This window comes from Coturnix japonica, chromosome 1 (assembly GCF_001577835.2).
Source record: "Coturnix japonica isolate 7356 chromosome 1, Coturnix japonica 2.1, whole genome shotgun sequence".
Classification (NCBI taxonomy): Eukaryota; Metazoa; Chordata; class Aves; order Galliformes; family Phasianidae; genus Coturnix; species Coturnix japonica.
This window is the reverse complement of record NC_029516.1, coordinates 43,656,228-43,667,980: the sequence shown is the minus strand read 5'-3', so window position 1 is coordinate 43,667,980 and position 11,753 is coordinate 43,656,228. Positions and strand designations below refer to the sequence as shown.

At 45.3% G+C, this 11,753-nt stretch overlaps 1 protein-coding gene across 2 annotated transcripts; it reads left to right on the top strand.

The window, feature by feature from the left end:
- Positions 1 to 598: 598 nt before the first annotated feature.
- On the top strand, positions 599 to 8,911 carry PDE6H (phosphodiesterase 6H). Of its 2 annotated transcripts, none has more exons than XM_015859561.2 (4): positions 599 to 695; positions 4,756 to 4,939; positions 5,216 to 5,256; positions 6,142 to 8,911. In XM_015859561.2, the coding sequence occupies exons 2-4, from the start codon at positions 4,800 to 4,802 to the stop codon at positions 6,216 to 6,218; spliced, it is 258 nt and encodes an 85-aa protein (XP_015715047.1). In that variant the 5' UTR covers positions 599 to 695; positions 4,756 to 4,799; the 3' UTR covers positions 6,219 to 8,911. The 2 variants fall into 2 exon arrangements, with proteins under 2 accessions (XP_015715047.1, XP_015715055.1); XM_015859569.2 differs by lacking the exon at positions 599 to 695 and adding an exon at positions 2,003 to 2,164.
- Positions 8,912 to 11,753: the final 2,842 nt, after the last annotated feature.

Genomic DNA, 11,753 nt, shown 5'->3' with positions numbered 1-11,753 from the left:
AGGATCCAAATCATAAGGATCATCGAATCCAACACCTGGCTCAACACAGAAGCACCCAAAAATCAGATTGTATGGCTGAGAGTATTATTCACACACTTCTTAAACTCCAGCATTGCTGCCCCCATCCTCTTCCTACGACCAGAAAGAATCACAAAGCCCCCAAAAGCTGCATGATCATCCCCAAAGACATAGAACGCTGTTTCTCTGCTGCCTCTCTGCTCGATTGGCAGGCCCTCAGCTGCACTCAGCATTTACCTCCCTGTGTTCACTCTTAGGGGTAGGACCTTATCGATTGTTCTAAATGTAACCCCAGAGTTTCAGTGAGAATTTATCTCCTTTATCCTCAGCCATCTGGAAGGCCAGGGGTCTTGGCTATGGGCTCTGGCTCAGCAGCAGAGTGATGCTGCGCCACACCCTTCTGCCAGGGCAGAAACTCCACACAAAATAATGTGTATTATTGCCAGTGGGGTTTCACTGGGCTGGAATTAGGGCTGAGGCCCCAACTCTTTCCTTTCTGTACCTTCAGGGCCCCGTGGCCACACACTGCCCCACGTGGGCTTGTCCCTGATTGGCGCCTGGTGCCCTGATGTCACCTGCTGGCAGGGTATATTTGCAGGAGGCAGGATGCCTCGAGACTTTTCTACTCAGGCTGCAGGACAGGAGTTGGATGGTTTGCAAGAGGAGCCTTTAGGACTGTGAGTATTTTCCAGGAGCTCAATGCAATAAAAGGGGGGAAGGGGGTGTGTGCAAGAGGAGCTGGTGTCTTTTCCTACTGGGAGAAAAACTTGGATTTTAGTGCTTGAATTGAAAATTATGAGTGTACCCAGTGGCTGATAGTTGTGTTTCTTCACAGTTGTTGCTGTTTCCTACCATTAGGGCTGGGTGCTGGGGCATCAAGGCACATGCTGCAGCACTCCTGTGTCCCAGGCTCCACCATCCTCTAGGACCACCCTGTTTCTGAGGCCGGGCAGTCCTTGGTGGGGGTCTGTTGGCAGTGCCTGGCTTTGGGCTCAACTCTGGGGTTCCCAGGGATGGTCAGAGCATCTGTGGGGAGCTTGTACTAAGCAGCATTGCATCTCCTGTGTGAATGAATCCCTCCTTTGATGTCACTCCCTAACTGAGATAGTCTTTCCAGTAATTCCCATCTGGGAAGCTACCGTGGGAATACAGTTTGACTTGAAGAGTGTTCCTGTCTTCTGGAGAGCATCTTTCATTTGTTTGTGATCTTAAAACTTTAAGAAGAGGTCTGAGATCTTGTTTAGAGCACTGGATCAAAAAGGGCTGGACCTGCATGTTCTGTTTCCATGCCTATGATTAGCCAACAAGAGACTGAGATTTCCGCCAAGACTCCCCACAGGCATCTTACATTGGATTCAGTATGCCCTGATGAAAGCCTGTCTGCAAGGAAAATGCCTGTGGCTCCCATGATGTCAAGAAATAATTATCCAAAGGACTGAAAAATTGAGGGCATTTCCTCCTGGATGTTGTGTGTTCCCAGTGCATCACTGCATGGAGGGTTCTGTGTCCAACACCCTCACAGCACCATGAAGACACCAGGCACATGGTCGATTCTGTACCTGAAGTTATCTGACAGAGAAAGAAGAGATCCTGTGCTGAATCTGTCTGAAGAAAGTCATGTGAGGCATCTGCCTTATCTGCCAGGGAAATTTTCCATAGCAAATCAGAGATTAAGGGGCAGGAGGGGGCAGACAGTAGTATTCAAGCCTCTTTAGATACAAAGAGAACTAAAAGAAGGATGATTAACCTGGCCAGAAACTCAGAGGTGGGATATCTGACGCAATTGAGATAAGCACATTAATGCGCATTAAGTATAATTAGCATTTGGTCGAATGCAAGGCTCTTACCCCAAGGATTAAGCCCTGAACTGAACAGAAATGCTGTCAGGGGCAATTAGGTAACTCCTTGTCAGAGGAGGGGGCAGAGGAAGTGCATGGAAAAACATCTCATTCCCCAGCAGCCTTCACGTCCACAGCTGCTCTTGCCCAGGAGCTGCATCCCGGTGCTGGCAGCAGCTGAGGAGCTCCAACAGCCTGGGAAGCCTTGGGGCTGCATAACACCTGTAGGAGCCAGAGGAGACACATCTGCATCCAACACTGGTCAACTGCCTGCCTGGTGTGGGACCGGGGACCAGCCAAGCAATCAGGTATAGGGAGGTTGGGAAACACCCCTGGGAATATGCCATCCCAAGACAGGGGCAGCTGATAACAAGGGGTGGGAACTGGGACAGGGTGGGCTCCAGCATGAACCAAGGCACCTCTGCCTGTGGGTGATGGCAAGCAAGTCCCACCATGGAGGCTGTTCTGTGACATTAAGGCTGCTTTCTGCCCTCTGCTTTTTCTTTTGGTGATGTGTGGGAAGAATAGGTAGAGGGATACTGGTAAGGAAGGTGACAGAATTGTCCCTTTCAGTTACGTTGAATGCTGTTTCTTGAATTAATGCATGTAAGACAGAATGAAGTGTGATTTGGGGAGATCCTTTTTTATCCCAGATCTCAGGCTTAGAAGTAGCTGGTATGTGGGCACAGCTACTTTGGACTGTGACCAAGAAAAATCCAAGGACTGAATCTTTCCATTGGATATTTCTCAGTAGAATGAAGGTAGAGATTCAAGGAACTACAGGGAGTTGCCTTCAATGACATTTATGTGACTAAGGTACCATGCTGGCAGACAGCAGTTGGTAACTTGAGTTGGGAACTAAGTCTGAGCTCAGTTGCCTCTTACAAATTTTGGCTGTCAGGCCAAAGGGTTGGAAATCTGTTAGCCAGTTTGTTTCTCTTGTTGTACTTTGGAGAGCAGCCCTTGTAAGGGGTGCCAAGGATACAGAAATTCCAATCACTGCACCTCCTGTCCCTTAATGCAAGAGATTCTGCAAGGCACATGCCCATCCAGCCACCACGCTGTGAGGATAGAGCCATAAATACTGGGCAATTGCTCAGGTTCTTCAGAGAACAGCCAAACCAGCAACTTCTCTGAATTGAGCCGGTCCTTGTGTTTGTGGGCACACTGTGTGCTTGGGAAGCATTGTGTTCCAGGCAAAGGAATAGCATCTGCGCATCCTTCAGCTGCAGACACAACCATCTGCTGCTCCATTTGGGGCTGCTGGAACCTTTCCAGCCTCCCGCATGGGATGTTACAGCTGAAACAAGAGCCCGGCCACAAGCAACAGGAGAACTAACATGCCTCTAGGTGTTTTCATGAGGGTCCATTCTACTGCCATCACAGATGGAAGGATGTCAAGGGAGAAATATTCCCAGACTGCTACAGATACAGAAACATGGCTCTTCACCTTGCACTGGTCTGCCAGTGACGCAAAAGGATTGTTTGGATGCTGTTCCTCCTTGTGTCTCAGGCTTTGCTTTCAGCACTCTGGCTATTTCAGGCACTGACAAAGACGCGGACTATCCTTTAAACTAAGAAAAAAAAGAACACTCATTTTTGATGGCATTTATAGTTCTGAGATTAGAAGTCTGGAGTGTCACTGCAGGTGATATTGGGGATTAGGCCAGAGAATTATGGTGACATAATAGGATTATCTTTTAGAACCCAAATCCTGAAGTTAATTCCATCACCTATTCCATCAGCCTGGCTACACAGGGACAGAAACTTGGAGACAGGAGTTACGTAATGGTCATGGGGAAGAATGTGACTCCAGGAAGGAGAGAAAAAAAACTGGCAATTATTTTTGTCCATAAATGGACATGGTTAAACTGCTCTAGCACACTAATTAGCACAGAATTCTATCAAGCTGAGGGTTCTCCCTTGGGCACTGGAGAGAGTTCCTGCTGTCCTCCCCGGGCTTTGTGTGCAGCAGCTCTCAGGCAGGAGAGGTTTCTCCCACACCAGAACTGCTGCCCAACAATTCTATAGCCCTTGAGAAGTGGAACTCGGCTCGTGTATAGCATGGTGTCGTGAGGTCAATATATGTAATAGATACAAAATATATATACAAAATACGTCAAAATGGGCAAGAGATACTGTCGAAAGTTACAGGCTTTTATCTTCTCAGTCCTCAGAAATTAATATCTGTCTAAATCACAGTTTGCAATGCTTTGCATCAGCCTTCACAATTATTCAGAAATTCTGTTCTATTTCTCCTAAGGTCGGCATTGGTAAACTTGAAGTGCAGCTGCACTCAGACTAAACGCACATCTAGCTCAGCATCCCACCTTCACCAGTGTGCAGAAGGCAATGTGTAGGCACAGATACAAGAACATGATGTATATCATGATGATCCCAAAGGACAAGATAAATCTCTAAGCCATAAATCCATAAGCATGCCTTTATGGCTCCTAGTAGTCGTATCTAGAACTATTAAGTAAAAACCTTAGCACTACTCTTGAGAATGCAAACTGGAAGACAACAGTGGCTAAACCCACCTGTCCTGGCCAAACCATGGGACAAGCTGCTGCAGCAACCTGTCTGCAATAATACAGCCATGTCTGAGGCAGAAAAGGTGTAATTCTCCAAGATTCCACAGGTCATTGCACTATGGGATTAAGTTACTTTTCATCCCTATCACGAATGTCCACAGTTTGTTATCTTAATTCTAGCATTCACAATGAAAGACAGTGCTTATCCTGCTTGCTTTGTATGCATTACAGTCTTTCTTTATGTTTTGTATCTTTATATTTAATCCTGTCACAATTATACTTCCCATAATTATCTTGTCATGAGACTATTGGTACCTAGATATGATGAGCAGAGTGTCATGTCAGCCCTTGCCACTCTCTTTCAGACAGAGGGATCTGAGTGAGGCATACTTCTGACAGCAGCCCAACGATGAGCGAGAACACCACCACCAACCTTACCACTGGAGATGCTCCCACCGGTCCCACCACACCACGCAAGGGGCCTCCCAAGTTCAAGCAGAGACAGACAAGACAGTTCAAGAGCAAGCCTCCTAAAAAAGGAGTAAAAGGGTAAGGGCATTTTGGAAGGCAACTATTCTAGTTGGGTTGTTCCTCACTGCTGAGCTGCACTCCTGTGGTATCAGCTTTCCCCAGGCAAGGAACCAGGAGGCTTCTCCCTCCCCACAGTGCCATCATCTCTCTTGTCTTGGTGCTGGACCACCTGAACCTAGAGCTGTTCCTCATCATCTGCTGCCCACACTTTCCCCTCCCTGTCTGGGGCTGCAGGGTTTCCCTCCTTGGTATTGCTGTCCCAAACTCACCCTTCACCTGATTTTTCTCTCCTAGGTTTGGAGATGACATCCCTGGCATGGAGGGTCTGGGCACAGGTAGGCACTGCAGGATGTTGCTGTTGTGCCCCTCTTGAACATAAATGCAATCACTCTTCAACACAATAGAGGTCTGTCTGGAGTGGCCTCCATCTGCCTGGCCTCTGCAGCTCTGAGGGTCACTGGAAGAGGCCAGTGCTCCCTCTCCAAGCTGCCATGGCCATGCTCATACTTACATACACAAGGCAGAAAGGCTGTTTAGTCATGCTTCAATTTTTGGATGCTTTCACTTGGCTGTAAATGCACTTGTTTGTCTTTGTTTTCTGCTAATACTCTGACTAAGAATTTCAGCAGCATGAGGTTCCCAAATGAATGCCAAGTGCTAAGCTATTAATAGCAGAATTCACAGTAACTAAACCTCAGCTGGAGAAGTATTTGTGCTTTCACCAAAATCCTAATTTTAAGAATGTTATGTACTCATTTTGGACTGAAAAACACACACCGAATGACCTATAATTAGTCAAATAACAGCTGCACCTATCAATGAGTTCCAGGTCCTGAACATGTACACTAAATTATTCAGCATCTGATTTAAGACTGCGTGTCTTCAAGGATACCACATTTTGGTTACAGTCAGTTTATAAGAATAGGAGAAACCCCATAACCAGGATGAATTTTCACACCAGTCTCACCTCTGAAGCGACTATAGTCATGCTCACAGAGAAAGATGCCATAGGAGAAAATACAGTGATCTGGTTCAGACTGGTGGTAGGTAGTACCACATTTAAAGAGATCACTGAATCATTTCATTTTTAAATGGAGTCTCACTTTTCTTGCTGGTCCCACATCTTAATGTTTTCTCAGTAAATCAGCCTTTCTATTCATACAATAGAAATCCAAGTAGTGCTGCTCCAGAACCCACTTCTCATTCTCTCTCTTTTGCAGATATCACGGTGATTTGCCCATGGGAAGCTTTCAGCCATCTGGAACTGCACGAGCTGGCCCAGTTTGGGATCATCTAAGGCTCCAGCATCTCTACTGGTGTCACCTGGTGACTCCACAAATGCCAGCTTGGTCTTCATCACCTTTGACACTGATTTCTGGCCCTTGCATCCACTTGCTCATGAGCAGGGTTGTTTTGTAAGAGCTAGTTATGAGAAAGTCCTTTGCAAATTAATTTGGCAAAGAAGTTATTCAGGACCCTGAACAGACTGCATGCTCCATGTGAAGAAACAACTGAAAATGTTTTAATGCCTCCCTGTACCATACCCTGTCTTCTCCCACTGTTGTAGATCTTCACGTGTATGAAGAAAATAGGAATCCTCATTTAAGCTTTTCTCCTTTTAAGGTAGTGTGTGCATGGGTGTGCATGTATGCCCAGACCTAAATATATCAAACTCATCCTTTTTTCTTCCTTCCTTCCCTGACAGCTTTCTATGTAGGATTTCCATGGGTATGTTCCCACATTATCTGGGACACCAATTAGTTGCCAGGAGTGCATTTGTAGATAACAGAATCAGAGTAACTAGTCCAGACATTGGGCTACTTTTATGTGGGAGAGCTTTCCCAAGGCATTTACCATCAGGAACCTGCTGCTAAGATGCATCTCACCAAGAAAGGGGGAAAGGGCTTGGAAACGTTCTCGCTGCCCACCAGCTATGGGTCACAAGACTCTGGCTGTTGTAATCATGTTAAATGAAAATGTGTGTGTCTGAGATCAAAAGCTAAATAATCCTGCTTTTCATTCCTTTCTGCTCCTGAGTGGCAGTGATGCCAAAGAAATGACCCTCCACACAACACTGTGTGTCCTTTCCTTAGACAGCAGGCCTCTGCATGACATTTGCACTGTCCCTTGTGCCCATACATATTTACATGAAGAGTTTGCTTCCAAGGACCTGCTGCTAGTTGTGGAAACAAGAAATCATTACCATTTGCCAACAGTTCTGTCTCATCTAGCAGAAGATGGCATTGCATTAGTTAGCAGGGGCAAGTCTGTCTCATCGCACTCAGCTGCAGGAAGGCTCTTCTCCTCACCCTCTGCCAGCTTCGAGCTCCAGAGCCCATCTGGATGTTCCCCCGGGAGAGATAAGAGCAGGGTATGTGGGAGGCAGGGGGAGGTTAGGATGTAGGTTTGCAGGCAAGCACAGAGCAAATCCACTTAACCTCATCGATTTGTGCCTCCTGGTCTCTTGCAGCCTCAGCATGGGTGAGCAGCAAGGGAAGGCACCCACATTCCCTTCTGCCCTGTGCTAAGGTAAGAGGCCCATTTTGGTCAGAGGCATGGAATTGTAGCTACGTGATATGCATAAAAGCAGACGGCATTTTCTATCATTGCCTTCAGCTTCACAAGCCTCAGTGCATATGAACTGCTTCCCCCTGGTTTATCTTTCCTGTGCTGAGAATGTTCATGGGGAACAAGGAATGGCTGTGAGGAGGAAAGCAAGTCCTGCCTAGAAGATCAATCCCCACACATAAAGCATTGCTATAAATCCACAGCTGTGCTATAGTTACCGGCTGCTGTTGTGGCAGAAGTAAAAGCCAGCAGTTTTCATGTAAAATATAGCTCCAGCACCAGAAGCTGAAGGAAATTCTCACTGGCAGCCCAGAGTGGAGCTTTTATTATTCAGTGCTCCTGTCATTAGCACCAGCAGCAAAGCAGCAAGTGGCTCAGAACAGCAGTGCAATTACAGCACTGGAGTCATGTACCATTTAGCTAATTGCTGCACACAGCTATTTCCACAGGCAGAGGCAAGTCTGTCCCTTCTGCTCACTACTCATTTCTCACACCTCTTATACCTTTTAAGGCTTTTCTTCTTTCTGTATGTGTTCCGAATGTAAGTGACGTTTTATTTAGCATTTATAGCAGGAGATTGATTTCATTTTTTCCCAAGCATGTGCTAGTCCTCTTCTTTTGTGGTTAATGGTGAATGTTCCTATGTCAGTGCTCTTGTGCTTTTCCTCCCATTTCACTATTCTGTAGCATGTGATCCTTATGTCACTTTCTCAGTCTGTGAAAAGACTCACTGGATCCAGCTTTGCATTCTGCAAGCTGGCTGCCTCTATTTCCATGGAGCTTTTTCTTTCTTAAGCAGGAGTACACCAAAAGAAGAACCTTCAAATTAGTTCTTTTTCTCACTTGTCATCCCAGGCCTTGGGAAAGCAGTATAAAAATAGTGAGATTTTCAGTTAGAAAACACTGGGGTAAAAGCAAAGCTCTCCTAAGCCCAGAGACTGAAGTGTTTCAGCAAAGGGGAAGGTCTTGATGGAGTTCCATATCAGACTGCCATAACCCCTGCTGCCAGCAGATCCACACCTCCAATGGGAACGCACATGTACCCCTGTCCCATGCCTGGCTGAGGAGTTTTTGCCAGAAGACGCTTTGAGTCACCACAGATTGTTATCTATTTTTAAAATAATTTATATGTATTAATAGGAATGACATTTGTTCCTTTATCTGTAAGGAGTTCAAAGAGTTTGGAGCTTTAAAACATTCTCATGGTTGTTTTGTCTGAGACTGAGTTTTTTGCTAACAAGAGGTAACTCCTAAAGCTGTAATATCTCAAGTAGTAAGACAGTGGCTGTGGTGCAAGAAAGCAAACATATTTAAATAGTTTCTAGAAGGACTTCAGTCTGTATACATTGAAATATGTTATCCTTTGTTCTTTTACTATAAAACAGCTCAAAAGCAATAAAAAATAATAAAATACATTTTTAAAAACCCTAAAAATTTAGTCTGACTTACTTACAAAATATGCCCTAAGAAAGGCAGATGATTCAGCCTTTCCTACTGAAATCCTTTCCTTAGGGAAGCTCCGAGTGCCAGTCACCCCTCCTCATGAGAGAAAACTAGCTATTTATCTCCAAACACTAGGCTTAACTGTGATATCATGTAAGAAACAATACTCCTCTGAGTGATGATAGGTGTTGTGCACCATTTCCTCAGGGCTGAAGTCTTTTAGGCAGCTTTCTTTTTCTTTCAGGACTGTGCAACCGAGTGTCAGTGCACTTTCAAACCATAGTAATTCCATAGCAATAACACAGTTCCCTCTCATTGCTATGACTGCAAAGGAGAAGTACAGCACTTGTGTTCCTTTGCTTCGTGTTGTTGAACTACCTACAGTTCCATAGGAGTTTCAAACTGCTGAGGGCTAACTCCCTGCTGGTACATACTGGTAGGTCTCATTGATTTCTTCTGTACCATCCTCAGGGGTTCTTTCCTGCATCTCATCACTGAGTGCCTAATTCAAAGTCTTTCAGCTTTGAGTGCTGTCTGTGCTATTAGGAGACCTGTAAGAAGAACTGAGAAAAACTCAAAAGACTGTGTTCCATTTCCCCTTATCTCTGGTGATGACTGAACCATTAGAAGGAGCAAAGGATGGGAATCCTAGGACTGTCAGCACACCTTCCATTCTGAGCTGTTGGCAAGCATCTCTTGTACGTGTGATCTAAGCAGGTTTACAGAGGGTAGAGGGACACAGTAGATTATGGGCAGATGGGAGACAGGGTCAGTCCATCAGGCACATGGAGGCTTCTCTGTGACCTAAGGCACAAAATAATATTGCTTTCACAAAACTCCATGTCCATTTCTCCAGGCTCAAAAAGAATGCAAGGCATTTCTGCTCATCTAAAGAGCTGGACACCAGTCATCTCAAACCTGTAGTAGACAGCCACTTCCCCATCCAGGCATCTGTTGGTACAGGCACAGCAAGCTTGCATCTGTCTGCACCAAGGGGGCTGGCTGCAGGTCTGAGAGTAAAGGAAGAAAAATAACACCAAGCCAACAACATGAGAAACAATAATAGTGTTAGGTTTGCCTTTAGTGATTGTAGTTTTACCTGAAGTCCTCACTGAGATTAAGGTCGTTCCATGGTAGGCACTTTGTAAATGCATCACTGGAAACTAATGGGTTACTATTAAGCCTGATTTCCAAGCCAGCATGGTATTTCAGCCAACAAATACTGAATTTCAATAGCAAGTGGGGACTGTGGAGATGCTGGAAAACAGTCTTGGGAAAACCAGTATGCAAGTCACACATAAACAGTCAGGATGGGGATCACACAGATGAAAGCACTGGGGAGCAGTCCATTCAAACACACATCTTAAGCTGGCAGAAGATCAGGTAAGCACCAGTCCCAAAACAAGAGCAAGGGGAAAGCAAGGGGCAATGAAAATGGAACCAAATATGGTCAGCAAAAGAAGCAATTCTGGACTAAGACTGCTTACATAGAAATAGCACCACAAGGAGCTATATAATGAAAAATCTGAGAGCAACTTAACACTGTTACATCCCCATCCAGAAGGCTGCATCAGATCCAGGCATTTTGAGGACAGAGCCTAAGAAACTGTTACACATTTCAGGCAAACATAGAAGGGGGAGGGAGAGGAAAGAAACATACAGATAGAAAGATGAGGAAATGCAGTTGCAAGGACTGTACAGGCAGCAGGGAATTTGATTCAGCCCCAAGCCAAGTGGAGCAGTGATTCCTGCCTGGAGGTAGATAACAAAAAAAGACAAATATCACCTGGAAGATACAAGAAAAAGTCTACCTGACCATGACAAGATAACAAGAATGTAAGTAGATGTTATCAAGTCTTAACAGATCCCTTCCTTGGGAAAGCTAGTGCCTTGTCCCAGGGGAATGGGAAGGCCCTGTTACTTAGGACATTTGCAGTGGGACTGTAGAAAGAATCCAAGAATCCCCTGCAAAGAACATCTGGTATAGATCAGATGTAATTCTAGCAGGAGACAGGGCAGTCCCTCTGGCCATCATCACTGCAGTTTTCTTGCATTCAAGACAGTAGTGTTGTATAGAGTGAATAAGTTTGCTTTTTCACGTGAAACAGAACTATAGAACCATCTAGATCGGAAGAGACCTGTAAGGTCAAGTCCACCCATTAAACTGCCCTACCAAGTTCCACTACCACATCATATCTCTCATAGCCATGTCCGTATAACTCTTCAGTACCTCCACAGATGGGGACTCCACCATTTCCTTAAACATCCCATTCCAATACTTGACCACCGTCTCTGTGAAGAATTTTCTCTTACCATCAAATTTAGACTTTCTGCAGTACAAGCTGAGACCATTCCCTTGCATCCTATCACTTGTCACCTGAGAAAAGAGACTGACACCCTCCTTGCTGCAACCTCCTTTCATGTGCTAGTTGAGAACCAGGAGGTCTCCCCTTAGCTTCCTCTTATCTCTAGTATAGGCCAGGCTGTATTGGCCTTCCTGGTCACCTGGGCTTATTGCTGGCTTGTGTTCGGCACCTCTAGTCCCTTTTGTAGGCAATTTTCCAGCCATTTTTCCACCCACTTTTCTAGCTACACACTTTCACCAAATGCATTTTGTCATTACAATATCCAAGTTAAACACACAGGTAGCTCTGTTTAGCAGCCATCTGTAAGCTTCTGATAACAAGACACAAACTGACCAGTAGAGAAATGGAAAGGCATTAATATGATCAAAAAGAAATGCTTGAGGTGAACTCTCAGCCCTACTCCCTATTATCTGTCAGGATTTATTAATTCAATGGAGCCTCCTCCAAAACAATAA

Excerpts from the sequence above, each read along its gene's own strand:
- PDE6H (XM_015859561.2), top strand. The coding sequence starts at position 4,800 with ATGAGCGAGAACACCACCACCAACCTTACCACTGGAGATGCTCCCACC. Across the intron at positions 4,940-5,215 it reads CCTAAAAAAGGAGTAAAAGG|GTTTGGAGATGACATCCCTG; the intron begins GTAAGGGCATTT and ends TTTCTCTCCTAG. Across the intron at positions 5,257-6,141 it reads CATGGAGGGTCTGGGCACAG|ATATCACGGTGATTTGCCCA; the intron begins GTAGGCACTGCA and ends TCTCTTTTGCAG.